General features: G+C 31.4%; 4 protein-coding genes across 9 annotated transcripts; 1 reads left to right on the forward strand and 3 right to left on the reverse strand.

Annotated features, from left to right (window-relative positions):
• Positions 1-2,641: 2,641 nt before the first annotated feature.
• LOC105673299 (carboxypeptidase B) lies at positions 2,642-6,505 on the reverse strand. Its single transcript, XM_012368832.2, has 7 exons — positions 5,683-6,505; positions 5,202-5,450; positions 4,747-5,005; positions 4,426-4,565; positions 4,295-4,351; positions 3,984-4,068; positions 2,642-3,875 (listed from the first exon to the last, which is right to left on the reverse strand). The coding sequence occupies exons 1-7, from the start codon at positions 5,809-5,811 to the stop codon at positions 3,676-3,678; spliced, it is 1,119 nt and encodes a 372-aa protein (XP_012224255.1). The 5' UTR covers positions 5,812-6,505; the 3' UTR covers positions 2,642-3,675.
• Positions 6,506-6,656: 151 nt separating this feature from the next.
• Positions 6,657-10,220, reverse strand: LOC105673374 (nibrin-like). The gene is made up of 9 exons (XM_012368965.2): positions 10,089-10,220; positions 9,892-10,022; positions 9,656-9,804; positions 9,398-9,560; positions 8,781-9,036; positions 8,543-8,683; positions 7,154-8,460; positions 6,986-7,075; positions 6,657-6,884 (listed from the first exon to the last, which is right to left on the reverse strand). Exons 1-9 carry the CDS (start codon positions 10,111-10,113, stop codon positions 6,831-6,833), a joined length of 2,316 nt encoding a protein of 771 aa, XP_012224388.1. The 5' UTR covers positions 10,114-10,220; the 3' UTR covers positions 6,657-6,830.
• A 1,920-nt stretch (positions 10,221-12,140) lies between these two features.
• On the forward strand, positions 12,141-22,282 carry LOC105673376 (uncharacterized). Of its 4 annotated transcripts, none has more exons than XM_012368968.2 (7): positions 12,153-12,895; positions 13,085-13,215; positions 16,490-16,852; positions 18,815-18,938; positions 19,287-19,474; positions 19,639-19,764; positions 21,053-22,282. In XM_012368968.2, the coding sequence occupies exons 1-6, from the start codon at positions 12,825-12,827 to the stop codon at positions 19,758-19,760; spliced, it is 999 nt and encodes a 332-aa protein (XP_012224391.1). In that variant the 5' UTR covers positions 12,153-12,824; the 3' UTR covers positions 19,761-19,764; positions 21,053-22,282. The 4 variants fall into 4 exon arrangements, with proteins under 4 accessions (XP_012224392.1, XP_012224391.1, XP_012224390.1 ...); XM_012368967.2 differs by having other exon boundaries at positions 12,156-12,895; positions 19,639-19,731; XM_012368969.2 differs by lacking the exon at positions 19,639-19,764 and having other exon boundaries at positions 12,141-12,895.
• On the reverse strand, positions 22,124-23,938 carry Ercc1 (DNA excision repair protein Ercc1). Of its 3 annotated transcripts, XM_012368972.2 has the most exons (6): positions 23,810-23,938; positions 23,622-23,705; positions 23,276-23,397; positions 22,948-23,142; positions 22,669-22,854; positions 22,124-22,586 (listed from the first exon to the last, which is right to left on the reverse strand). In XM_012368972.2, the coding sequence occupies exons 2-6, from the start codon at positions 23,698-23,700 to the stop codon at positions 22,383-22,385; spliced, it is 786 nt and encodes a 261-aa protein (XP_012224395.1). In that variant the 5' UTR covers positions 23,701-23,705; positions 23,810-23,938; the 3' UTR covers positions 22,124-22,382. The 3 variants fall into 3 exon arrangements, with proteins under 3 accessions (XP_012224395.1, XP_067210335.1, XP_012224394.1); XM_067354234.1 differs by lacking the exon at positions 23,276-23,397 and having other exon boundaries at positions 23,810-23,857; XM_012368971.2 differs by having other exon boundaries at positions 23,622-23,847.
• Positions 23,939-24,031: the final 93 nt, after the last annotated feature.

Here is a 24,031-nt window from a genome sequence, read left to right on the forward strand (position 1 = left end):
ATTGTCATTAGTTTGCAAGCTACTTAATATGTAGGAAAATTAGATATTGTAGATTTCAAAGGAGGATTATTTGCCAAAATTCTAATATTACCTATTAACATATTAAAACCTGATATATTTTTTTATCTCCTAATATCTTATGAATGTGATCAAAAAATAAACATCGATGTGGCGTTATTTCAAACGTGAATAGCAAGATGCAGCGAGACCTTATTACAATTTATGGATCGGAAGGCAGGAAGACGATTATTATTAATCGTCCATAATGCGGAAGGCAACTCAATCTGTCTATCAGGAAACAGACGTCGTGGCCGAGACGTCTAACGTCACAGGCAAATCCGAGATCGTGTAATTAACAGGATATACACCCTCTCACCCTCGCCCCGCCCCCTGCATGTCAATCGGTTCCTTCAAAGGGAGGCTGGTCTGATCCTGTTGCTGTCGCTGCCACGAACAGATTTCAGGCTGCTAATGCCACCGAAGACGTTCGTCGAACGCAGCTCGTCCGCTATATCCACAAATCTTGTTTAATAATTCCGAGAAGCTTAGATTGAAATGCTAAAAACTGCACAATTCGCCCGAAAAGTACGTTTAAAATATAAAAAAGACGCCGAATACATTTTTCTCTATCGTAAAAAATAGTATTTTCACCTGAAATAAAATAACGCTTAGTAAAATTATAAACTTGTACAATATAAATAATAAAATAATTATATAATTGTATCGACGAATAGAGATTACAAATTACATATATATAAGTATATTATAAAAAAAACACCATCAAGTTTTTTAAACCAGAATTTCTCATATCTCTTCAGACAAACGCTCGAAGGGTGAGAAATTGAGAGCTCAAGGAAAATCCGCCTTATCAGCCTCATCAATGCGAAATAAATGTGGAGGAGGGTCTGTTCCGCGAGTGGTCCATATGCGTGCAAAACGCGCATAAAAATCGTGTAAAAAGTTAAAGTCAGAGGGCAGATATATGTTTATTCGAGTGGTATAGACTTCTTGCACTTTGCTATAAATCAACCCTCAACGGCCATCATCTCTTTGTGATCTGACGACGTTCTCGACGACTCGACTTTCTTCGTCTGCAGTTCTGCGGACGAAGAGGAATCGAATGGACATTCAGAAAGTTCTCTCGTACTATCGATTCGCTACCGGTACGTATTTCTCCGCAAAATTGACGACGATGATTCGAAGACTCGACCCAGGAAAATAGCTACGAGCACGAAAAATAAAAATCCTAAAGAAAGCTACTTCGCTCTACATGTCTTTCTATATTTTCGTGAACTAAAACATTTTCGCCAATTTATTGCTAATAATATATTTCTAATAACGTAATAACAGCAATACATTATTTATGGTATTCCATTATAATATTAAAAAAAAAAAAAAAACTGTCTATGCGCGCGCTTGCAATATCTCTTCTGAGACAGACATTCATGGTTTTCCGTCGTAAACAAATTCGTAGGACGAAGAAAAGTCTGTCGTAGGAAGTCAACCGGCATTTCATCGGCAATCTTTTGTATAACTCGGCAAAGTTTCGGACGAGAACTTTCTTCGAGGCGCTAATCGAAGCTCCGGCGTAAACAAACGTTAAAGCACAACAGTCGAAAGACGACTCGAAACAAAGTTCTTTTTGTCCCAGTTATCAACAACAAAATAGTAGCAAAAAGATAAGTTTACTTCCCCAGAAAAAAATGTACGCGCAATTTGAGTAAATTTGTAAGATGATTTGCGCGGAGTTGAATATGGGAAATAAAAGATGTAATATTTCATAATAAAATAATAATACACATGTAAAATGAGTAAGATGCCATTTGAATTAATTATTTTAAATTATATGAATTAATATGCAGAGAGATTATTTTACATAACGACACAATATAAAAAATAGATGTCTCGCGATATCCTTAGATGTGATTAATTTGCAATAATCCGCAAGAATGACCGAATCGCATTTAACAAATCCACGAAGCTCACACACTACAGTCTTACATACATATATACACTCACATTTACACATACACATAGGAATTAAGAATTTTAAAAGAAAAACGGTTTAAAATTATGAATTAGATTCGGATAACGTCAGATCTCGCTATAAAAGCATTGGCCAAATAAGCATAGCTCCTAACGGCCCTTTATATTTTATGCCAATAAAAAAAAAATAATTTGTAATACATGTGTGTGATAAAGATTGTGTACGATGTACATTGCCGATGCAATTACGACAAGAAATTAGAAAGTGGAAGGGCAAACCACAGGCGCAAATGCAAAAAGCGTCACGACGTCTTTCATGTCGCCTTTCGCCGAATAGTTGGAGATTTCGATAGAATGCATTTTAATGCAAAATTTGCATAATCGCTTGAATTCGCGCGCGCATCGCACGTGATGCAGCTGAGTAAAGAAGCCGAACCACCGAAGCTTTCTTCCACCCTCTTCTGCACCCCCTAAAACCCTCTTTCAACCCTCTTTTCCAAGTTATTCTTTCATTCGTTAGAAAAATAGAGGTTCAATCGGTTTATCGGTTCAGAATTGTTAGAAACCGCAAAGTAAGAAATTAGAATTACCAGAATTACAATTGCCAACGTTAAATATTTTCGTTATTCTGATTATTAAAAAACATCGCGAGTGATTGAAATAGTTATACTGACGTGTAAAAAGAACTGACATAATGCATTTTATCGACACAAATAAAAATCTTGCAACAATTGTTACGCGTTCTATTTTTCTTCCCTATTTTTATCTTTTTGTGCACAACATTTATTTTTGCCATGACTGAGCTAACTAATTGCAAAATGTCTGTTTACCGCCACAAAATTTTAAATCACGATACCTCGATTTAGCGCCCGCAGACACGATTCGCTTGTCAATCGAAAATAGCAACGTCAAGATTTCTAAAATGCTTTTGAAATTGTCACTAATAACGCAATGTCACTCTTCATCCGATCGTAGGAATAAATGATGCAATGACAAAATTCTAATTTTATTACCTAATTCATCATTAAAATAAACACTAAATTCATTACTAAAAAAGGAATAAATTATGCAATGGTAAAATTCTAAATTCATTGCTCAAATACCGACACCATTGTTAAAATATTTAAAAAATCAATTTAAATTAACCTTATAGCGTTCGATATTATTTTTTTAAATATAAAATATGAAAACTTATATTTAAAGATAGAGATTTGATCATTTTAATTAGTTATAATCGCGTTTAATTCATAAAATTATAATTTAATATAGGAAATATCTCTAAATATAAAGCGCGTTTATTTTTGTATTATTTATTTTTATAAAATATTTATTAATATATATTTATATTTATATTAATAAATATTAATAAAAAGAGGAAGACCATTAACTTAGCGATATCTATAATAAACTTGACAGAGATTACGATATAGTTGCAAATTATATAAATAATGTAAGAATTTTAGTTACACACAATTTTAGAAACACAATTCTGTTTCTATTTATAACATTTTTCAATATAACATAATTGTATTGTACATAAAATTCTTATTTATACATTATATATATATATATAAATTGTATACTATATACTATAATCTTTTATGCCAATTTTATTATGGATATCAATATCATTTATCGCAAATTTCGTTAACACTTATCAATATAAAGTATGAGTACATAATTAAAAAATTATGAACAATTAATATGGCGAAGAGCGCAGACATATTTCACAAATACTTTAAAAGCCTTGTAAGTTTCCCTAACCATGGGCTTTATTTTTTCTATTGGTGTTATAAATCCTTCGCCATAATCTGGTAATTCCATGGTATAAACTAGTGGCACCTTTGCCACTTGCATCGCCCAATCGTCGCTTGCTCCAGACGCTAAATCTAAATTTGTTTTAACACTGTGATTATACATACATAAAATGCATATAATTGAAAAATCGAATAATAGATTTTTTGCTGTATGTCAAGATAGTTGCCATCATGACTTACAGAGGACATTTGCAGAGCTGCCAATAGTATAATCCTGTCCATTCAGCTGTTTCAATTTGTGCGCTGCAATCTTCGCTAATTTGTCCTAAAATAATTATATATATATAACTTGTCGGCAGCTAATTTGTAATTTAAAGCCATTCGCCTTCTTCAAGAGTTCAACTGTTCAAACAAAATTCACATAAACTATTTTTTTAATATTACTAAAATTCGAATAAAATTCAAATAAATCATCTAAGTATGTAAATATAAATAATTTCAAAGAATAATATTTCTCAATATTTGTTCAACATTTTTAGGAAACTGTGTACCAATTCCTGCCAATTACTCGGCAAAGACTTTGTGAAACCCCAAGGATACAGCAGCATCTGTGGGAAAAGAAAATAGTTATAATTACGTTATTTAATTATTTATATAAAAATAAAGATGTCTTGAATACTACCGGGCCGTAACTGTGAAAGGTAAGATATAAATCTGGTTCGATCGCTAAAATAGTATCGCGTATCGCTTGCGTTTCCGGTTCTGAAAAAGCTTCAAGTCCTGGAAATATGTCCGAGCAGGGATCTGGACTGGCTCCAAACTCTTAGAAATTGAGAATTATTACATTTACATCGATATAAGCATGAGAAAAAATGTCGACACTCTTCATTAAATCGAATACACATTAAAATAGAAACTTAAACGTGTCATCATTTTCTTTACACACTTTAACAAATAAAAGAAAATAGTTAAACAAATTATCTGTGCTAAATTGAACAAGTACCGGCCCAGTGTGAATTAAAATTGCGATTTGCGTCAGTCCCGACACATTCGGTGCCATCAATTCTCGATCTAGTCTTTCGCCAGAAACGATCTACAGTGTGGGAGTACTCATATCCGTCTGGGTTCACTACAGGGATAACATAAATTGAAATTTTCTCATGCAACGTATCCTCGTGATCAACCATCATCTTCATCAAGTATAAGGCTGTAATCGGAGCCGCCCATTCGCGAGCGTGAATACCAGCGTCAATAAATATTTTCTGATAAGGAAATATCAATGAATAGTTAACTTATATGCTAAAATATTTATATACGTATATTTAATTTAAAAATTAAATAAGTTGAAAATAGTACAAATATTTTACTCTTAGCAATATATATATATATATATATATATATCTCTCTTTCCCAATAGATTAATTAATTTCGCAAGCTTATGGAAAATAGATAAATTACCGGAATATTCTTAGATCCTTCTATTTTCAAGCCGATAATTGGTCTTCCTTCGAAACTATTTCCTATATTAATAATCTCCGCGTATTTACTGTGTCTCACTAAATTATGTATGAAATTAATAATTTCTTCATATCGCAGAAATCGGTCAAAATCGAAGCTATTTTTCGAGGTGCCGATAAATCGACGCGTATTTTGGCGTCGAGCCTTTCTTGACCGATCTACGACGCTTTTTATATTCCTACGAAGCACCTTGAAAAGTAATTAATAAAATTGTGATTGTTGCAAAAAAAACGTACATATATAGAAGCAAACATTGTCTAAATGTATTTACAAAAAAACATAAAATTGATAAAATATAATTAAAAACTATATAGCATAAATATAGCATAAAATAATAAAATTAGACGTGGTTTATTATATTTACTCCTATAATAAATTAATAATCTTAATCAATAATCATTAAACTGTAGAAAATAAATACTTTTATAGAAATTCCTGTCTCATTCATCATGTCCTTGAATGCATTTTCAAGATATGGCGGTACCAAAATCTTCGTGCCATTTGTTCGCGACCGACCCCATACATCATACCCCGACTTTTCGATCTTCATCAATACTGATTCTTGATACCGCGTTACTGGGAAAGCCTCGTACAATTTATAGCTAAATTATTCCAATTTTTGTATTGGAAAGCAAGTAATTTGTAGAATCAACGATATTAAACTCTTTATAATAAAATTATTCAATTTTTCTCGTAATGAGAAAAAGATTTGTAAAATTAATAATCTTGTATCTTTTTTTTATATTTGTGTTGTCATTTTTCTCAGTAAAAAATAATTTTCAAAGTTATTTGTTTAAAATACTCCTTGTATCATAAAATAGATAATTATAACGCAAGATAAGAAACAAAATTTTCCAAGAAGTAAAACTGTTTTTTTTTTACATAATTGCTTATGACTCACCCGTCATAATTTATCCCACAAATTGATGTGATAAGAATTGATATCTGATAAACCATACACAACTTGCAAAACATATTTCAAATTAGCTTATATCTTGTATTATTGAGCTATTTTATTGAATCTCTCACGTATTTCAATAATTCAAAACGTTAAGCTCTACGTTTGAGCTTATTCGTAACGAACAGTTTACAAAATACTGAACTCAATCCACTGATTGAGCGAGCTTTGTTCATATTTTAACGACGATATTTATGATGATTCGATTTTCTTGTTTGGACTCTATTATGGTCACATATGATAGGTTTAATTGAAAAAGTATTGATAAAGCAACCATGGCAAAATTATTTGCTACGCTTAAATTAGCAATTAACCAATACAAACATAGTTTCATATAAAACATATATATTTATCCTCAATACAATTTGAAAGAAGCAATGATGAAAGTAGAATTAAGATAATTCTTGAAAATTTTTATGATGAAATAAACACAAGACTTGTATTTTTAAAAAATTTTAATTTTATATAAATGGTAACAAAGTATACAATATTGGTAATACATGTTTAAATAAATCTTTGTAATCGTTTGTTAATAATATAAAATAAATATCTCTATAATCCCTCGCGAATATTGATGGATCCTCTTCTTCAGCGCAATTATGCATTGTAAATTATAAAACAAAGTCATCCATCTTCAATATTCTTTTGGGAATTATAATAGATGTCTAAATTAAAAAAAGAAATTTGTTAGACATTACAAAATTACATATCACGTATTATATAATATTAATATTATGTAATTATAAAATAAAAATTTTTATCAAACCTTTGTAAATCTTTTGCCGCCTGGTATATCTTTCCGCAGTATCTCATCCGTGAATTCTTGGTTCAAGTATTTGTTGTACCAGTTATCTCCCTAACATTACGGACGATATATTTTATATATTCATTATTACACTATTATTTTTATAATTATTAATAATTATTAACTCACCTTTCTTCGAGGTTCTTCATTTTTTACATGTATTTCTTGCATTTGAATCTTTGTTGCTCTTCTATCTTCCTGATTTCTTTCAGAATTAAAAGCAAAATTAAAATCTTGTTCTTTTGATAAATCCTGCGACTTTTCAACTTTAGAGCAACTGTTTTCCGACATATTTTTTTTGTTACCTCGTTGTACATAGATCCCAATATTATCAGTTTCTTGAATCGATATAATTCGTGGCTTTTTTGAATTTTCAGAACTTTTACAGTTTTCCCAATCTATACTTACACTGTTAGTAGTGCTTACTTTATCTTTTTCAACAGTCGTATTATTTTTTTCACGATTTAAATCATACTTTTCTGAAATCAAATTATTCTGTTCATTTGTCAAAGGAATTTTTGATTGTTGAGATTTGAGTTTATCGTCTTGCAATCTATCTTTTTGCTGTTGATTATTTTTCGCAGAAAATACATTATTACTTTCACGAATTGCATTATTTTCTTCGTTTATAAGAATATTTTCTCGCTGTTGTAATTCAACTTTATTTCCCCTTAATATATTTTTCTTTTGATTATTTTCTGCAAAAATCAAATTGTTTTTTTCAAAAGATTCCTTTTCTTGTAAGACATTTTCTTGCTCTTTTTCTGTGGCACAATCATTTGTAATGTATTTGTCATTAAAGTCAAAAGTTTCAGAAATAATTACAGCTTGTTTCTGATTATTCCTATTAGGAGAATTATTAGTGACATCTTTTTCTAAAGAACAGCTTTCGGGTATAATTTGCAATTGTTCGGAAAAATGAATCTTTTTCGAAATATTTCTATCACTTTGGGTTTTTGACGCAATGTTGCTTTTGTCAGAAATATTTCTCTGCTCACTTTCATTAGAAGAGCAAGCTATTTTCGAAATGCTCTCACTGTTTTGAAAGTCGCTAGTTTCAGGAATTATTTTGCGATTGATTTCTATTGCATAAACATCCTGCGTGTCTTTTACTGTGTTCTTACTGGCGTTAGAGTCATTTTCCTGTTCACTTTCATTAGAAGAATGGGCCTTCTTCAAAATAGGCTCACTATTTTGAGACTCTAAAGTTTCGGGAATAATTTTTCTTTTAATTTGTCTATTTTCTATCTTACCAGTATTTTGCGTATCCTCGATTATCGTGATGTCAGAAAGAGAAAACGTTCGAGATTTTGATTTCAGAAATGTGGTAAAGTCGAATTTGGAATTGCAATATTTTTCCGTGGAGCAATATAAAATGGCGAGTGGAATTTCGGTGTCAGAAACCAGTCTACGTTTGATGGCTTGTAGTTTACAATCTGCAATAATATAAAATATTATACACATATATTGTATATTCACTGCTTCTATTTGTTTTAATGATAACACTCAAACACTCACATATGATATGATAATCATCAGCAATATCTTGAGTGAGCAGAGTAGAATCGCTGACAGGTTGTTGTATAACGATAGCATTTTTTGCGGTGAGATCCCGGGGGGTCAAAGGTCTCCTTGTAGGATACACGCATGATTTGCCACCTGTATATATATATAATACGTTTTAATTTTCTTTTTATCCCTATATACAAAATTTTATTTTTATATATATGTAAAGATCTAGATCAGAATTAATTACCTGCTGCAGTAATCAATGGTGCATATGCATGATACTGCTTTATGCAAAAATGTACAAATGACAAGCCTTTGAAAAGTGTTCTGCGCTTTTCATTCGGCAGAAATAATCTTGGAGAAACTTTCAGCCAGTCTTCTTTTACTATTGGTAGAAAAGTCTCAGCTTCTGGCAATTCTTTAGATTCCTCAATGGCCACATTTACTGCTTCCCAATATGCAATTGTGATAATCGGTTTAGCTGAAGCTAATGCATAAGCTAACTGCACAAAATAAATAATGCAAATATTAATAAAAAGAAAATTTGTCTCACATCCATCCTTCTTATATTTTTGTAAAATTTTTCTTGCTTGACAAGTCTATGTTTGATTCTTTAGTACAGAATTAAAAACATTGCTCAAAATTATTAAATAAATAATATAATTTGTGATTAAATAAACCAAATTATATATTTTACTTTTACTATAAATAAAATCTTTTCAAGTTGCAAAAATTTAATATTTTTGTTATTTAGAAGGTTTACAAAAAAATTAAAGATAGAATAAGAAATAATGCTTAATAACTTGAAAAGCATTAAATAATATATAATAATTCTCAAGTAAACAAATCTATATAAAATCTTACTTTTGTGGTAAATAGAACGCTTTTAGCAACTGTCAAGTGAGTACAAGAATTCTCCCAAGTTTCCAACAATTGTCCCCCAATATGGTCTATGATATTCTTTAATCTATTCAGTTCCTCTTCGTTCAAACTGGATCTTGCAGTCACAAATGAATGGTGTTGGACACTATAACAAATTTATTATCAAAATAAATCAATTGATTTATTAGATATAAAAAAATAAATCATTGTATTGGAAGTGAATTATTATTATAATCTTACACAAATGTTGCTTCTTTCAGGCCAAATTGCACTATATCACCAGCTTTCAGAAGAAATGTTTCATTTTTAGATAGTTTTATCTTTTTGTCATCTCTTGTAACAAATGTTCCATATTTAGATACATCATTAATAACACATTTATATTGTATCTGAAAAAAATATAATAATTTTAATTTTAAAAAATAAGTTTTACAAAAAATATGCAGAACAGATGAAATGGGATAAAAATAGATTACATTTAATTCTCCTGTTGATTCCACAGAAACTACCGCATGAAGTCTGCTGATTGTGGCATCTTCTTCCAGCTTAATATCACTTGATTTGCCAAAAGATTTCTTCTGATTTGGTAAAATGTAGACGCAAAGGTCTAAAACAATAAATCGTTAATTTTAAAACAATATAATTATACACTAAAAATTTATTATTATTTTACCTTTCTGTCCTTTGAAACACCACATATTCCACACCACAATTCAATTCACATATGAACTGACAGAATAGAAACAATATACTCTGAGCATAGGCAAAAGATGTATAGACACACACCACACACACACACGCGCGCGCGCGCGCGAATCATTATCGTTTGTCCAAAAAGATTGAGCTTTCTATTGGTTATCATTCGACGTAGATATCCAATAGAATGATTTATTTTCTAGAGATGAAAATATCGTCAATAAAAGTCCCTAGGCAGTAGTTACTTTTTCAATATCGACATATCCGTCAAAATTGCAACACTTTATTTATTAATTTATAACGCATTAAATCACAAGTTATTTCAAAAATCATGATGACGTATTTTAGCCATTTTAAGGTTAAATCAGATTAAGCGCATACTGCTGTACGCCGCTAAATTGAACATAATGTGAATTGTTCATTGCACAGGTAAGAAGTATAATTATCTAAGAATTAAGAATAATAAATAATTATTTTATATAAATACCATATACATGATATGAGATTTATATACATATAGATGTATGTATGTACGTAACAAACAATACGTATGTACGTAACAAACAATACGTATGTACGTAACAAACAATACGTATGTACGTAACAAACAATACGTATGTAAACTAAATGCATATAATTAAAAATAAATGACATAAACACGTAATAACATAAAAATAAAAATAGCATAAGAGTTTTTTCACATAGACTTTATGTAATAATTCTAAAAGTTTAAATAAATTTATAGCCTTTTTTTAAATTTAGTACAAATAGAATTTAATTTAAAAAACAATGGAATAATAAAACACAGTTTATCCTGAGCACGGTTTTAGGACGTTAAATATCTTGATTTCTCCTATTTATGGATTTTTAAGTATCAGAAACCTCACTTTTCAATGTCTTTTGCAGAAGCCGAACATAGAATGAGAAAGAGCCTCGAAAGTAATTATCCTTCCTGATTTATCGCGGCAGGAATATTCGAAGTCTCTCTCCCTGTCTCTCATTTATCCTACAGAACGTCCTGCCACTATCGCATCAGTAATAAATTCTTTGGCTATTTTGAGATTGATTTGACCTTATCAAGAATATTCAGGTACTGGTCATCTTTAACATTATTAATAAATTATTTAAAAATCAAATCAATACCATTTAAACCAATTAACATTTAAATAGGTATCAATTTGCTAAAATCAATGCAGTTTAATTAATTAATGTATTTAATTAATTAATAAAACATAGAAATCAGATAATTTTTATTATAATTTTCACGATAAGGATTATCAACAGTTTGCAAGTTAATTAACAATAATCGTGTTGTGTTTTTAAACATTTTATGAACTATTTTGAATTATTATTCTGTAGTATCTGATATATCAAGCGTTGCTATATAAATATTAAATAAAAATTTTAAAAACTTTTAATTAATTTAATGTAGATAATGATATATATGTATATATTAAATAACAATGATAAAAATAAATTGAAGCAAAGTGTTTTGTATTACAGAGGGTTTTATGTTTCCATATTCTGGATATAAATTGAGTTGAACATATAAATTGCAAGCTTCATACTTTGCAATAATCAATAAAACCTTGTACATATAATCTTTAAATTTTTAATTACTTATAACCGCTTTTGCAATGTTTGATAAGTCATTTACAACAATAATAATAATTGTGTTGAAAATTTCTATTTCTGCGATATTCATGACTAGAATTTTGGAACAGATCGGGAGATTAAAAACCAGGAAGCATTTGGAAACTTGTAATCGAGTCCCAAATGAGCATTTTGAGAACTTTCTTTTTAGCAAACAACACAACAATGCCTGTAACTCGGAAATAAAATTAGACCGGATAAGCTACTTGATAGCGCCGCGATGCCATGACATAAGCGTAGGCGCACGGTCAGTCGGCTTTTATGTACTTGGCGTCGCAATGCTACCGCGTCGCGTGATAAGATCTATGTAAATTCATTTTATTATTCTAATGTGCTGTGTTCTCTCCCTGAACTTATGCCCGCTAATAACGAAACGTTCTGTATAGGGTGAATGCGCTGAATCGAACAGACGACTATCAAAATACTGCGAGAAGCTTGATTTTAACATTATAAATTTTCTTTTTATTCAGCGGGATATTTTGACAAAACATTTTTTTAGCTCCGCACTTGCATGATCTTCTTTCTTCATTTATTTAATATGTTGACACGATGTGATAATTATTTTTACATGATATAGTCTTTTTCGACTTGTTTTCTAATTTTATGATTGAACTTTTCCGAAAATGTTTCATAAGATTATTCGCACGACGGACTTTTATGGCACAGTTTTTTGATTGATTTTTTTGCGTAGAATAATCAGACTGTCGCTGATAACGCGACACCCCGTATATAGATGAGGGAAATGGTGGGGAGTTTGATAGAAACTCGGAGAGGGAGTTACATCTGACTCAGTTTCCTCTCGTACAACATTGCGCGAGGTCACCCTTCTCATCCCCTTAGTGTACTCTCTCCGGCACAACCCTCCTCTTCCGCTCCCTTCTTCGCCTGATCGCCTGTGTCGTCTTCATCGTCGTCCGTGTCTTTTCACTCTGAGACAAAAAACTTGGCATAAAAGTTACTCGCGCGTGTGTTTTATCATAGGAGAAAAGTGATAAAAGTGAAAAGTGAAAAGTGATCTTTCCGGTGTTATTTTTGGAGCAAATTTCGCACTTTATCGTGGATGGATGATTATGACGAGATATCATTGGAGGCTATTAGTGTCATTGCTGCTGACATTCAGATGCATTCCAGGTATTTGCGACATTTGGGATATACTATACGCACATTCCATGTAATTAGAGGCAATATTGAGTATTTTAACCTCAGTTACTGGAAATTGTTTTTCTCTTTTTTTTTGTCTGTTATTTTTCCTTTTGAAAACTTTGTCTTTGCTCGCTTCTAATTAACTAAAGGAAAAAGTGTTTATTACATTAATTAAAGGAGAACTGAAATTTATGAAGACTTGTTGCTTATTTTGTCGCTGAACACACTTTGCAAGTATCCTCCAAGTTTCTTCCGGATTCACCCTGTACATCGCGGAAAGCCTGTTCACGTGCACTATTTCTGTCCAGGTACTTTTGCTCGCTTAATATAGCGCTTACGTGTTTTGTAGTTACTTTGCCCCGTTTTCTCGTCAATAGTTTTAGTCAGTTCTTATTATAATTAACTTAATTAAATTAGTTTAGCGATTCAGTTAAAGCAAATTAGAAATTAGCCATTCAATATTGAGTATATATAAACTATAAACATTTAAACTTCTCTAAAATTATTAATTTGAAACGTCACTTGCAGTATATTAATAATCAGAAGAGGAGTAGAAATACAGCCCTTTGACTACTTTCGTACAATTGCGAAATATTTGCGAAATGCGTGGAATGCGAATTCGAAATGCCGAGGTACTGCTGAAATATGCGAAACCCTGTTACAAATGTTTGCGAATATAATTACTATAAACTTCGCTGTTTATAGACAAAGTATGAGAACGCGACGCGTTAAAATTCAAATCAATAGAGTTATTTATAATATACATTTTACAAAAGATAATTGCAGCTAATTGTAAGTGCGATAATTGTTAATTGATGGAAGAATTTACCGTGTGTAATATTCATCGTGTATATACGCGAATTATATTTATTCATGCGATCCATAAGTGATTAAACAAACAATAAATGAAAAACGGTCAATCCGTGTTCATGCGAATACCGCGAGACAATAAACTATCGGTTATTTGATTATTTAATTAATGACGATTTGAAAATACGTTCGTATCGGTTTTTGTGAGAGCTGACCCGTTTTGCACTCGAGATTTTCTGTAATGTGTGCAGCACGTGTCAACCAGATCGAATTTGGGATGTGCGCGCGCGGCAGTAGAGTATTTATAGATCGTAGACGTTCCTCTTTAAACTATTTTTCGCAATGTTCCAATATCGGGACACTTGCGAACTGTCTCTGCAACGTCATATCTGCCTTTAAAAATCGTAGATCAATATTGCACAAATTTCTCAATTTTTACCATTTCTCGAAATTCACTAGAACGTGGAAAAAAATTGTCGACATTTTGCGTGAACAGGAATGTTTTTTTTCACCGTAACGTGACACGTAATCGATTGTTAGAGAATGATTTGCTTTATAAAGAAATATTATCGGGAATCCAATATTTCATATGTGAATATTTCATACGGTCCGATAGTTTCAATCCTTGACAATAACAGTAATCCTCTCATGATCCGAACGTCAATGAAAGCTCCAGTTGAATTTGGGATATGACTGAACCAATCTGTTTTCTCAATTTTCGTTCTTATCAGGGCCACGATCTTATCTGCCCCGGGATTCACGATTTCTGTCTTCAACGACTCTCTTGCACTGTAAACTTTCCTTTGTTCGATTGCTTGCCGCGGGCTTGTTTTCCGCGACATCGCTAACGAGCTCGGCTCCAAATATTGCATAATGAAGTGCACTTTGTTTTCTGCGCGTCGCGACGCAAGCTTTCTGCAGCAGAAGTAAAGATAATTGCAAACGTTATAATTATTAACTTGATGCAAAGGATGGCGCATATATATTAGCGCGCTGCTAGTACATTAGTACGCTACAATTATTCTTATATTATTTTTATTATTTTATATTATCCTTTATATTACGCTTTGCACCATGCTAATAATTATAACGTTTGCAATTATCTTTGCTTTTGCTGCAGGAAGCTCATCTCGCGACGCGCTAAAAACAAAGTGTTCTTTATTATGCAACATTTGGAGCCGAGCTTATTAATTGTATGTATGTATAATGTATGAAGTATGTACATATGTGCATGTGTACGTGTGTATGTGCATAGATTTTTTATGTAAATTTAACAAACTAATTAACAGAGAATATCTTGTTATTAAAACATCGGATATTATAGCTTCATATGTGAAGAGTTTTTTAATGAAGATGAACAAATTGTGAATATACAAGCGCAGTATATTAGCAATTAGACAATACGAAGGATAATGCAGATAATCGCAAAATAATGGTGTGTTTAATAAAATTGTAAGAAAGGTAAATCACCTAAAATATGTATTTTTCGCACACATTGTGTGAACACCTAGAGCTGAAAGAGGTGAAAAGGCAAGCTACAAAACCCTCGAATACACATGAAGCTGCATTTGAAGCCGAGCTACAAAGGAGGTTCAAAATGGGTCACGTTTTTCCTTGCTTATTTGCTTCTAGAACTGTATGCATCCACGCAAAGTACCGGCTCCCTTTCTCCCTCTTTTGAAATTTACACGCGTATTTAGAGCTGCGTTTTCACTTCTCACATCAAAGTTCAAAGCGCAAATTTCAAAGCGCGTACCGAGCAAAAAGCTCAGTCATCAGTTGGAAAGATCATTTCAAACCGAGCGAAAAATTTTGCAGACGCGCAATTAAGTTAGAGTATTGGATGTTATAATAATAAGAAATTCTCATTAAAGTTGGTTTACTAAATCTACAGAAAAATTTCTCGTAAAAAGAAGTAAAATGTGAAGAAACTGGAAAAAATATTTAAGAACATGATGATTACGTGATCTGAAATACCAAGAAAAACTTGAAAAACACGTAATATTTTATAACAACGTGGATTTAAGACAGTCTGGAAATAAGTTGATCAATTATTCGTCGCATGAGAGAATTGGATACCTAATTCCGTTAAGTGGCGTGGTCGATATCGTTTACAGAGTAGAACAGGCGTACTATTGCAGGCTATTGCAGTTGCATTACAGAGTGCAGAGAATCCGCTACAATTAACGTGATTATTTAACGGCGTTCTCGTTGTGTACCCGCAATGTTTATTCGCTGTTCGCTCGTTACCGATGTTGTGTGCACTTCTCTGTACACGTGTCCACATGTAATACCAGGGGTCGGATTTACCCCTCGGTTATACACCGTCCACCCACTGTGTTGACCAGGCAAAACTGCGTCCAGGAAATGCAAAACCGTATTATCGTATTATTACCGTAATGACGACATTCGTGCCATATTTATGCCCATTTATCGTAGTTACGAGTTTACGATATTAATTATAATTATATGTTGATTATGCAGGAATATAATGATTTTAATCTAATTTCCAACTGAATAATTTGGTTTGGAATATAAAGAATTATATTCCAAGAATTATATATATTATTCCCTCCAAGAATTATATACATATTTCTCTCTAAGGTGTACATTTTGTACTCTACATAATTCATACCTTAAGGATTATTGCTAGTTTCTAGAGGACAATTTTAAACGAGAATATACGCTCTTGTAGCGCACAGGAAAATAAAACAAGTTGTCTTTGGGTATCCAAAAGGATTGCATAAATCGGCTTTCGATGCTTTATTGCAGAATCCCAGCAACTCATCATCAAGAGCATCAACGTTCCTTCCGCCGTGAAGATCGGCGACGCCGATCACGTGATCCTCGACTGCGACTATGCCTTGGAGAACACCTCGAGCCAAGGACTGGTGGTCAAGTGGTTCTTCAACGAGGACCAATTGGTCTATCAATGGATCCACGGCAGGTATCCCTTGACTGAAGAACCAGCCGCGAAATACGTCGATCTGGAGTACAAGGCCAGCAATGATCCCCTCACACAGTATCGAGCCATGAAGCTGGATAAGCCGGGTATCGATCTAACGGGTGATTACATGTGCGTGATATCGACGTTTGAGGATGAGCGAGCGGCGAACGCTTCCATGGTGATCTATTGTGAGTGCTTTCTACATTTATCAAGCATTTATTTGCTTTTTATTTATCGATCATATATCTCATCTCTCTGTTTATAAAAAAGCAATGCGCTTCTATTCTAAATTTTTTCTTTCGTGATAAATTATATATATATATATATATATAGCTTTAAAGCTTTATTAAAAATCTTGAATTTTATTTGTAAAATTTCTTCTCATCGTTATTAAGTTAGAAATTAGTGGATCTAAAATCTGTAGGTATAAACTGATGAGATCCACAATTGCTGTTATTCTTGAATATTCCTGATATTATTATTCTTGATGTTATTCAATCTTGTGCGATTTAATCATTTTAATTATTCTTGATATCATTAAAAGCCCGCTTATAACATATGTAAATTATCAAATTCATTTTATCAGAATGCTAATTACTTTAACATTATTACACAGAATTATCGCTTCTATAATCTTCTTGTCTATTGTGCACGTTGACCTCACTGACGATTCTTCTCCATTCGTCTCTGTCTTAAGCAGAGGCATCCACCACTTTCCACACTCTAGCCTCCTCCTTACATTCTCCTCGACTCCATCAATCCATTTTAAGTCTTTCTTCATCCCCTTCAACCTCCCCCCCGCCCCTCAAAGGTTGCTGAATAATATCTTTCTGATTATCCTGTTTTCATCCAAACTTTAATTTCAGTTTTAATTTATTTTAACTCTAGATGTTTAGCTTAAATTCATTATTAATGAATAATAAAATTATAATATACATCAGTGTTTGTTACATCGCGTTATAATTATAATTTTGCTTTAAAATACAAAATATACATAACGTAATATTTGATTTATATTTCAAATATATAAATGCGTAGTGTATCATTTATTAAAAAAATAAGATGGCTTTATTTCCCTCTAAGCGCTAGTTTCTCAATTTACGCTGTGGCGTAAATTTTCCTCAGGGTCGTTTCACTTTTACACGTTCACAAATCCTTCAATTTGCGCCGGCCACTTTTTATTTACATGGTTCCTGTTTCATGCTCAGGTTTCAATTTACGCGGTAGAACGGAATACTTTCCCGCACCCCACAGCTCAGAGGAAACGTTTTAATGCTGTTTAACGGTTTTTTTACCAACTAATTTACAAATTAATTTTCATCTCATAGGTTATTAAAACGCATCATTTTTTCCGCAATTCGTACTATTTACCTCTTTAAAACATTTTTATTTCTGTAATTTTTGCAGCGCATATTGAATTCTTTATATAAATATTATAAAAACGTTTATTTATATGACTTTTACGGTACTATTTATACAAGTATCGATTCATCTAAATTCAAACATTTTATATTACATTTTTTTACCGCTGATATGTATTAATTTATTAATTATTACACAGAATGGATCGATGTCGCAATAAAAATTCGACATCTCAGCAAATATTTTACTTCTTTGCTGCTATGATGCCAATCACATTAGCAACGACATGTGCTATACTAGTTCTTTTTTTATTTTGTATCTTCTACTTGTCTGCCATTTCAAAAATAAAAGTCAACTCCGTAATAGAACACAGCAAAAGTAGCATGAAAGCTCCGACATTATTACGATAACGCAGGTATATCCATTGCTATTACATTCTTATTTATTTTTATTGCCCTACGTACGTTTCCTTTTCCGCGGAATATCCGCCTTGTGATCTTATATCTTGTACTTCGAAAATACGTGTTTTCAAGAAAGAAAATGGAAACACATATGCACACATCCACATATGGCACAATGGCATCTATAAATTCAGAAAATCTACGTATATTTAAAAAACTGGATAGCTTTTATAAGACAGCTTTTAGCTGACAATAAATAAAAATAAAATAGAAATTTTATATCAAATAAAAATATATATAGTAACCAGTTATATATATATATAAAAAAAAAAAAGATCTACACTTCAACGTAATATGGGTCAATATTGCACATAATTCTTGTTACAGCAACAGAAGAAAAGTTCGACTTCCAGTACCAAAAAAAGAGTATAGTAGGTGATAAGGACGGGCTGGAAGTGATGTGCAAAGCCGAAGGTCTTTATCCTCAGCCAACTCTCGATATCTCGGTCAAGTGAGTCTTTATAAGAGTTAAAAGATCTCATCGAAACCTTTACAAATTCTGCAAACTTCAACTGTTCATTGCATATTATTCCGACTTAATTTAATTTACATTATAGATTATAAGAACTTTATCGATTCTTAAGATACTGTGGATGTTGAATTTGTTTAATAATTCAATTTAAACACATATAATGTAAATTCAATTTAAGTTGTGCATTTAAGTATCAAATTTTTTTCAAGTGAATAATAATTTGGTTAAAATCTTTGAGAAGGTAAATAAGATATAAAATTCGTTATACATACACACACATACATATATATATATATATATAATATAATGTATAATATATATTTATAGTGATCTTCCGGAAGGGCAAACTTCAAAGTTTAATGCCACAGTGACACTTCGCGAAGATGGATTGTATGATATCTTATCTCGAGTAGACTTGCTAGACGAGGAACTACCGGAAGTTGCAGAACTCAAGTGCACCCTCGACATCCCGAAAGCAAACTACAGCATATCACAAAAAACCATCTACTATTCCGGTTAGTTGTGCAATTTTTGCGCTTTAATATATTTTCATTAACATACTGTCAATCTACTAAATTAACCCACACCCGTAACCCGTAATTTTGAAATTACTGGGCTGTGTCATCAAATTAATCTCTATGCTTAAGTAGAAATGTCTATGCTCGGTTTTGTTGTGCAGGAAAGGCTACTACTGTTTCATCCGCTACAGCGATACCGCAGCATAAAATGGATATCCAGGCCCTAGACAGCTCATATCCCGGTAATGGTGGTGGTAAGATCGAATCAATCGAGGATTCTTAGAGATGTACGTTTGGCACCGAATCATTACCATTAGCCACTATTTTCCGATCAGGGGCCTTCACAGTTCTGATGAAATCTGTGTATTCATTTCATGCTCGTCTCTCGAGAAATCTGTTCCAGCATCCCTAAAGATTTACCCTCGATCCCCGCTCCACTGTAACTTGTGATATTTAACAGCTCTTTTTCAAGACACTTTAATATTTAATCCTCCCCAAAATTGTCGAATCATCAGATTGAAGCTTTCCTTCTCGACTTACTTTTTATGGATTTTTTTTTCTTGTTCTTTTTCTCTTGTTTTTACATTTTTGTATTGTATGTGTGTATTTTAATGATTTAAAGAAAACCAATAACAAATCAATTTAGCTACTTTTTTTTTGAGAATGCCGTGCATGGAATAATTAATTGTAAATTTTTCAACATTTTTTTTTTTTTAGATCAATTAGTTGATGTTAAATTGAAAACCTTTATCCGAACTGTCAGTGATATAATGCAATAGCAGAACTTAATCAGATATTAATGTAACGGATACATCAATTCTGTGTTTCTTTTTTTAATCTTTTGGCATTAGTATTGCTCGAATATCATGTATTATCCAATAGAAGTCAAAGCAGGCAAAAGCCCATTAGTATTATACCTTTCAGCGGAGAATTATCCCGTAATATTAGCACCCCCATATACATGTACTAATGTCTATGCATTAATGCATATGCATTCCGCTCAAGTGGCCTTCATTATGGTTATGCATATTTATGAAACTCACCCGCGGCCGTTGTAACGCGCTCAATTATTGGCTCCATTAATTTCAGGAGAATGCTCAAACGCAAAGAAAATTTTTCATTATATTACGAAATATATGATATATTAGAAAAGACGAAGGACAGGGCATTTTTATTACGCTACGTGTCATCGTTCCATAGAACGTAATATCTTTATTTTATGGGATTGTCGTGTCATATGAAGAAAAATAGGATATGCTGCAAAATGTAATAACGAATAATAATTTATAGAATTGTGTTGAAGAAAAATTTTTATTTTGCTATTACTTTGTTTTTATTTCTTTAATTCGTTAAGTCTTTCTCAATATAATTTCGTAAATTTATTGTTTACTATTACATTTTATGTCATCCTTTTTTATTTTTTTATTTTTTTTTTTTTTTTCAATTATTAAACAATTTTTATCACACAAACAAACACACACGCACACGCGTACCCACACACACAGCACACACACGTTTAAATTATTATAAGATAATTTATTTTAATATCTCATATGTACTTTAATTTAATTGCAGGTAGCTTCGTCGACCGCGCATCGATTAATCTTGTCCTGTTACCAATATACCTGGCTATTCTCATTCTGTTTCATTAATAAAACAATCAATAGGTAAGTTTGGACAGCGTTTGCTTCGACAATTTTAACGAAAAATCGATTCAAAATTTTAGCTTATTTTTGAAATGTTAAAAATTTTGTATTATATATTCCATTACGTATATATATTTTTTAAAAATTAAGATTATATATTACAGTTTTTCTTTTTCAAGATGCTTTTAAAATTATTTAAAATTTGATTAAAACTTAATTTAAAGATTTTAATTTAAAGGTTTAAAGGTTTTTTAATTTAAAGATATTTGTTTAAAATTATAATATATATAATTTTTTCAAAATATATAAACATAGAAATGAACAGGGTACAAGATTAAATTAAAAAATATAACTGCAAAATGACAAATATTTCGGTTAAATTAATATTGCATACTTGATGTATGCATAAAAATAGAATATTTTCCTTAAATAGATATAAAACAATTTGCTAAATAATGTTTTTGCTATTAAAAAAATTCATAAAGTACCCTGTTTTAATTTGATTTATACAATAATGATTGCATTATAAATAATTTATCGTTGGTCTAATTGATAAGGCCTAATTATTAATTTAACAACACACGATTCCTCATAAAATATAAAACACAATAAAAAAAAAAGATCTAATGTATAATATAAAGATACGTTAAATGGCTGCTATATGTTTAGTCATTTTTTATATTTTAAAAATCTAACTTAAAATATAAAAAAATATAATGGCTATCTATAAATATAGCCATTTTTTACATTTTATAATTAAAATACTGCCAAAACTTCGTCAACAATATAAAATATGTGTGTAAGATAATATTAAAAAAAAAAAATCTAATATGCAATGCGAAAAAATATAAGAGATGACTAAATTATTCTTAATATAAAATATAAAAATGTAAATTGTTCCTCGGTTTACGATGCTTTTTATATTTTATATTAGAGGAATATACCAAAGAGCATAAATTGTACATAACAGTGTTATAATTAATTCAGAATTAAATGTATGTACCATTGTGCGAAACAACTTTATTGTAGAAACGTAATCAAGAATTCTATAAGTCGTATTTTTATAAATTGTGTAAATAACATAGAATTGATTGTATGCGTATATACAAGTAATCGATTTATGTTACATAAATAATAAACATGAATAATACTTACCAAATATCCTCTCCTCGTTCATTGAAGTTAAGAGGTTGATTGAAGTATTTAAGATAATGAAAGATGGCTTTTAACGACATCCTTATATACATTGACTTCCTTTTTTATTTTGTCGGTTTTGATGTGCGTAAGAAAGGTTCATGCAAGACTTTGTGAAGCTTTTGAGCTTTGTGCAGGCCGAATCCGGGACAAAAAGCCAGAGTGTTGGATTGGGCTTTTACAATGTCAGCCAATGTGCCAAAAGTTGTTAACAAAGTTGATGCATCGGTTTTGTTCACAGATCTCACTGTCGTTAAAGCACTGACCAACTGAAAGAAACATTTGTCATAAGTTATAGATATTTAGATATAGATAGATATCTTTGTGTGTGTGCAAGAATCTAATAATTACTTTTTGATGAGGCGCAGTATCGCTGCGTTCCATGATATCATCAGGAGGTTTGGTTTCATATCTTTTATAAGTTTCAATAATTTTTCCTGCATCCTCTGCACTCCATGCTAACATTATTGTCATGTCCGCTAGAATGGAGATCCTTGTTAAATGTTTTAAAGCATGGTGAGGATCGGCGACATCTATCTGATCACAAAAAATTTCAATTTAAGTGAAACAATTATAAAAATTTCAATTTATATGATAATCAAGAAACGACAAATAAAGATGATAATATACCTGCACCAAAAGCACTCGCAAATTGTAAGCATTGCTCAGCAATTTGAGTCTCTCATGTATATAATCTGGATTCAATTGGTGATAACGGATTGATAAGAAAAGAGCACATGTAGTGTTTCCCATCACATAGTCTGGCACAATGTCGGAATACTCCCATGGCACATTTGTTATAAATTTTAGCAATGGATTTCCTTTCTAAAAACATTAATCCCTTATAAATTTCAGGAATTATTTTAATTATGTTATTAATAAATTTACTTTATAAAAGCATCGTTAATTCTCTAGTATTAATGTAATTTAAAAATATTTTTTCTTTAGGCGATATTACTTGTTTTTGACTGACAAGAACAGCATTGGTTCTGCTGGAAGTTGTTGCCGTAGAACTTTCTGGTCTGGGAGTTGGTAATTGTTCATTGAAAAACTTAGATTTCTTCAAATTACTGAAAGCAGCTAATCATAAGAAGCAAAATTATATGACTTTGATTTGACAATAAAGGTTGTTTTCCAGCAAGGGACACAAAAGTTGACACAAAAGTATTATTCTCTGTTGCTCATTGGATATCAAACAAAGACGGAGTGATACTTGTATCGATTTGTGTCGATTTGTGTGGTGGAAAACCACCAAAGATACCAATAGATTGTACAATAAAATTGTAAACAATTGTACAACTTACACTGAAAAGATGTATCTCTAGCTTGTTTTGGTGGAGACACATCATCTGAATCTTCTGCAGTCTCTCGAGTATTACTCATAATTTCTATTTCATTAAACAAATATTTTAATGTGATGTTATAATCTTATACGATAAATGTCTAGACACGGTCTAAACATTTATAAAAATTTCAAACTCATCTAACGCACCTGAGAACTTCCACAACTCACTACAGCTGATGAGCTGACTAACGTGGAACGTACGCCATCTAGCAACAACGATCAACCTTACTTAGGTCACCTAAATACATACAGTGATATCCTCGAAAAATTGTCAAAATTCTTAAGATGAATTTGAATAATTGTTATTGTTCTATAATTTTTTTATCAATTTTTTTAAGCAACAAAATAAACGTCGAAAAAAATATCTTC

The sequence above is a fragment of the Linepithema humile genome, chromosome 4, assembly GCF_040581485.1.
Source record: "Linepithema humile isolate Giens D197 chromosome 4, Lhum_UNIL_v1.0, whole genome shotgun sequence".
Lineage (NCBI taxonomy): Eukaryota > Metazoa > Arthropoda > Insecta > Hymenoptera > Formicidae > Linepithema > Linepithema humile.

Coding starts and splice junctions, on each gene's coding strand:
- LOC105673299 (XM_012368832.2), bottom strand. CDS start 5,811: ATGAAGATCGAAAAGTCGGGGTATGATGTATGGGGTCGGTCGCGAACA. Junction 5,006..5,201: donor AAGGATCTAAGAATATTCCG/GTAATTTATCTA, acceptor TTTCCTTATCAG/AAAATATTTATTGACGCTGG. Junction 3,876..3,983: donor CAGCTCTGCAAATGTCCTCT/GTAAGTCATGAT, acceptor AAACAAATTTAG/ATTTAGCGTCTGGAGCAAGC.
- LOC105673374 (XM_012368965.2), bottom strand. CDS start 10,113: ATGTGGTGTTTCAAAGGACAGAAAG. Junction 10,023..10,088: donor GTGTTTCAAAGGACAGAAAG/GTAAAATAATAA, acceptor TTATTGTTTTAG/ACCTTTGCGTCTACATTTTA. Junction 9,805..9,891: donor AATCAACAGGAGAATTAAAT/GTAATCTATTTT, acceptor TATTTTTTTCAG/ATACAATATAAATGTGTTAT.
- LOC105673376 (XM_012368967.2), top strand. CDS start 12,825: ATGGATGATTATGACGAGATATCATTGGAGGCTATTAGTGTCATTGCT. Junction 16,853..18,814: donor CGCTTCCATGGTGATCTATT/GTGAGTGCTTTC, acceptor TTCTTGTTACAG/CAACAGAAGAAAAGTTCGAC. Junction 18,939..19,286: donor ACTCTCGATATCTCGGTCAA/GTGAGTCTTTAT, acceptor ATATATTTATAG/TGATCTTCCGGAAGGGCAAA.
- Ercc1 (XM_012368972.2), bottom strand. CDS start 23,700: ATGAGTAATACTCGAGAGACTGCAGAAGATTCAGATGATGTGTCTCCA. Junction 23,398..23,621: donor TAGAGATACATCTTTTCAGT/GTAAGTTGTACA, acceptor TCTTATGATTAG/CTGCTTTCAGTAATTTGAAG. Junction 22,855..22,947: donor TGCGAGTGCTTTTGGTGCAG/GTATATTATCAT, acceptor TTTTGTGATCAG/ATAGATGTCGCCGATCCTCA.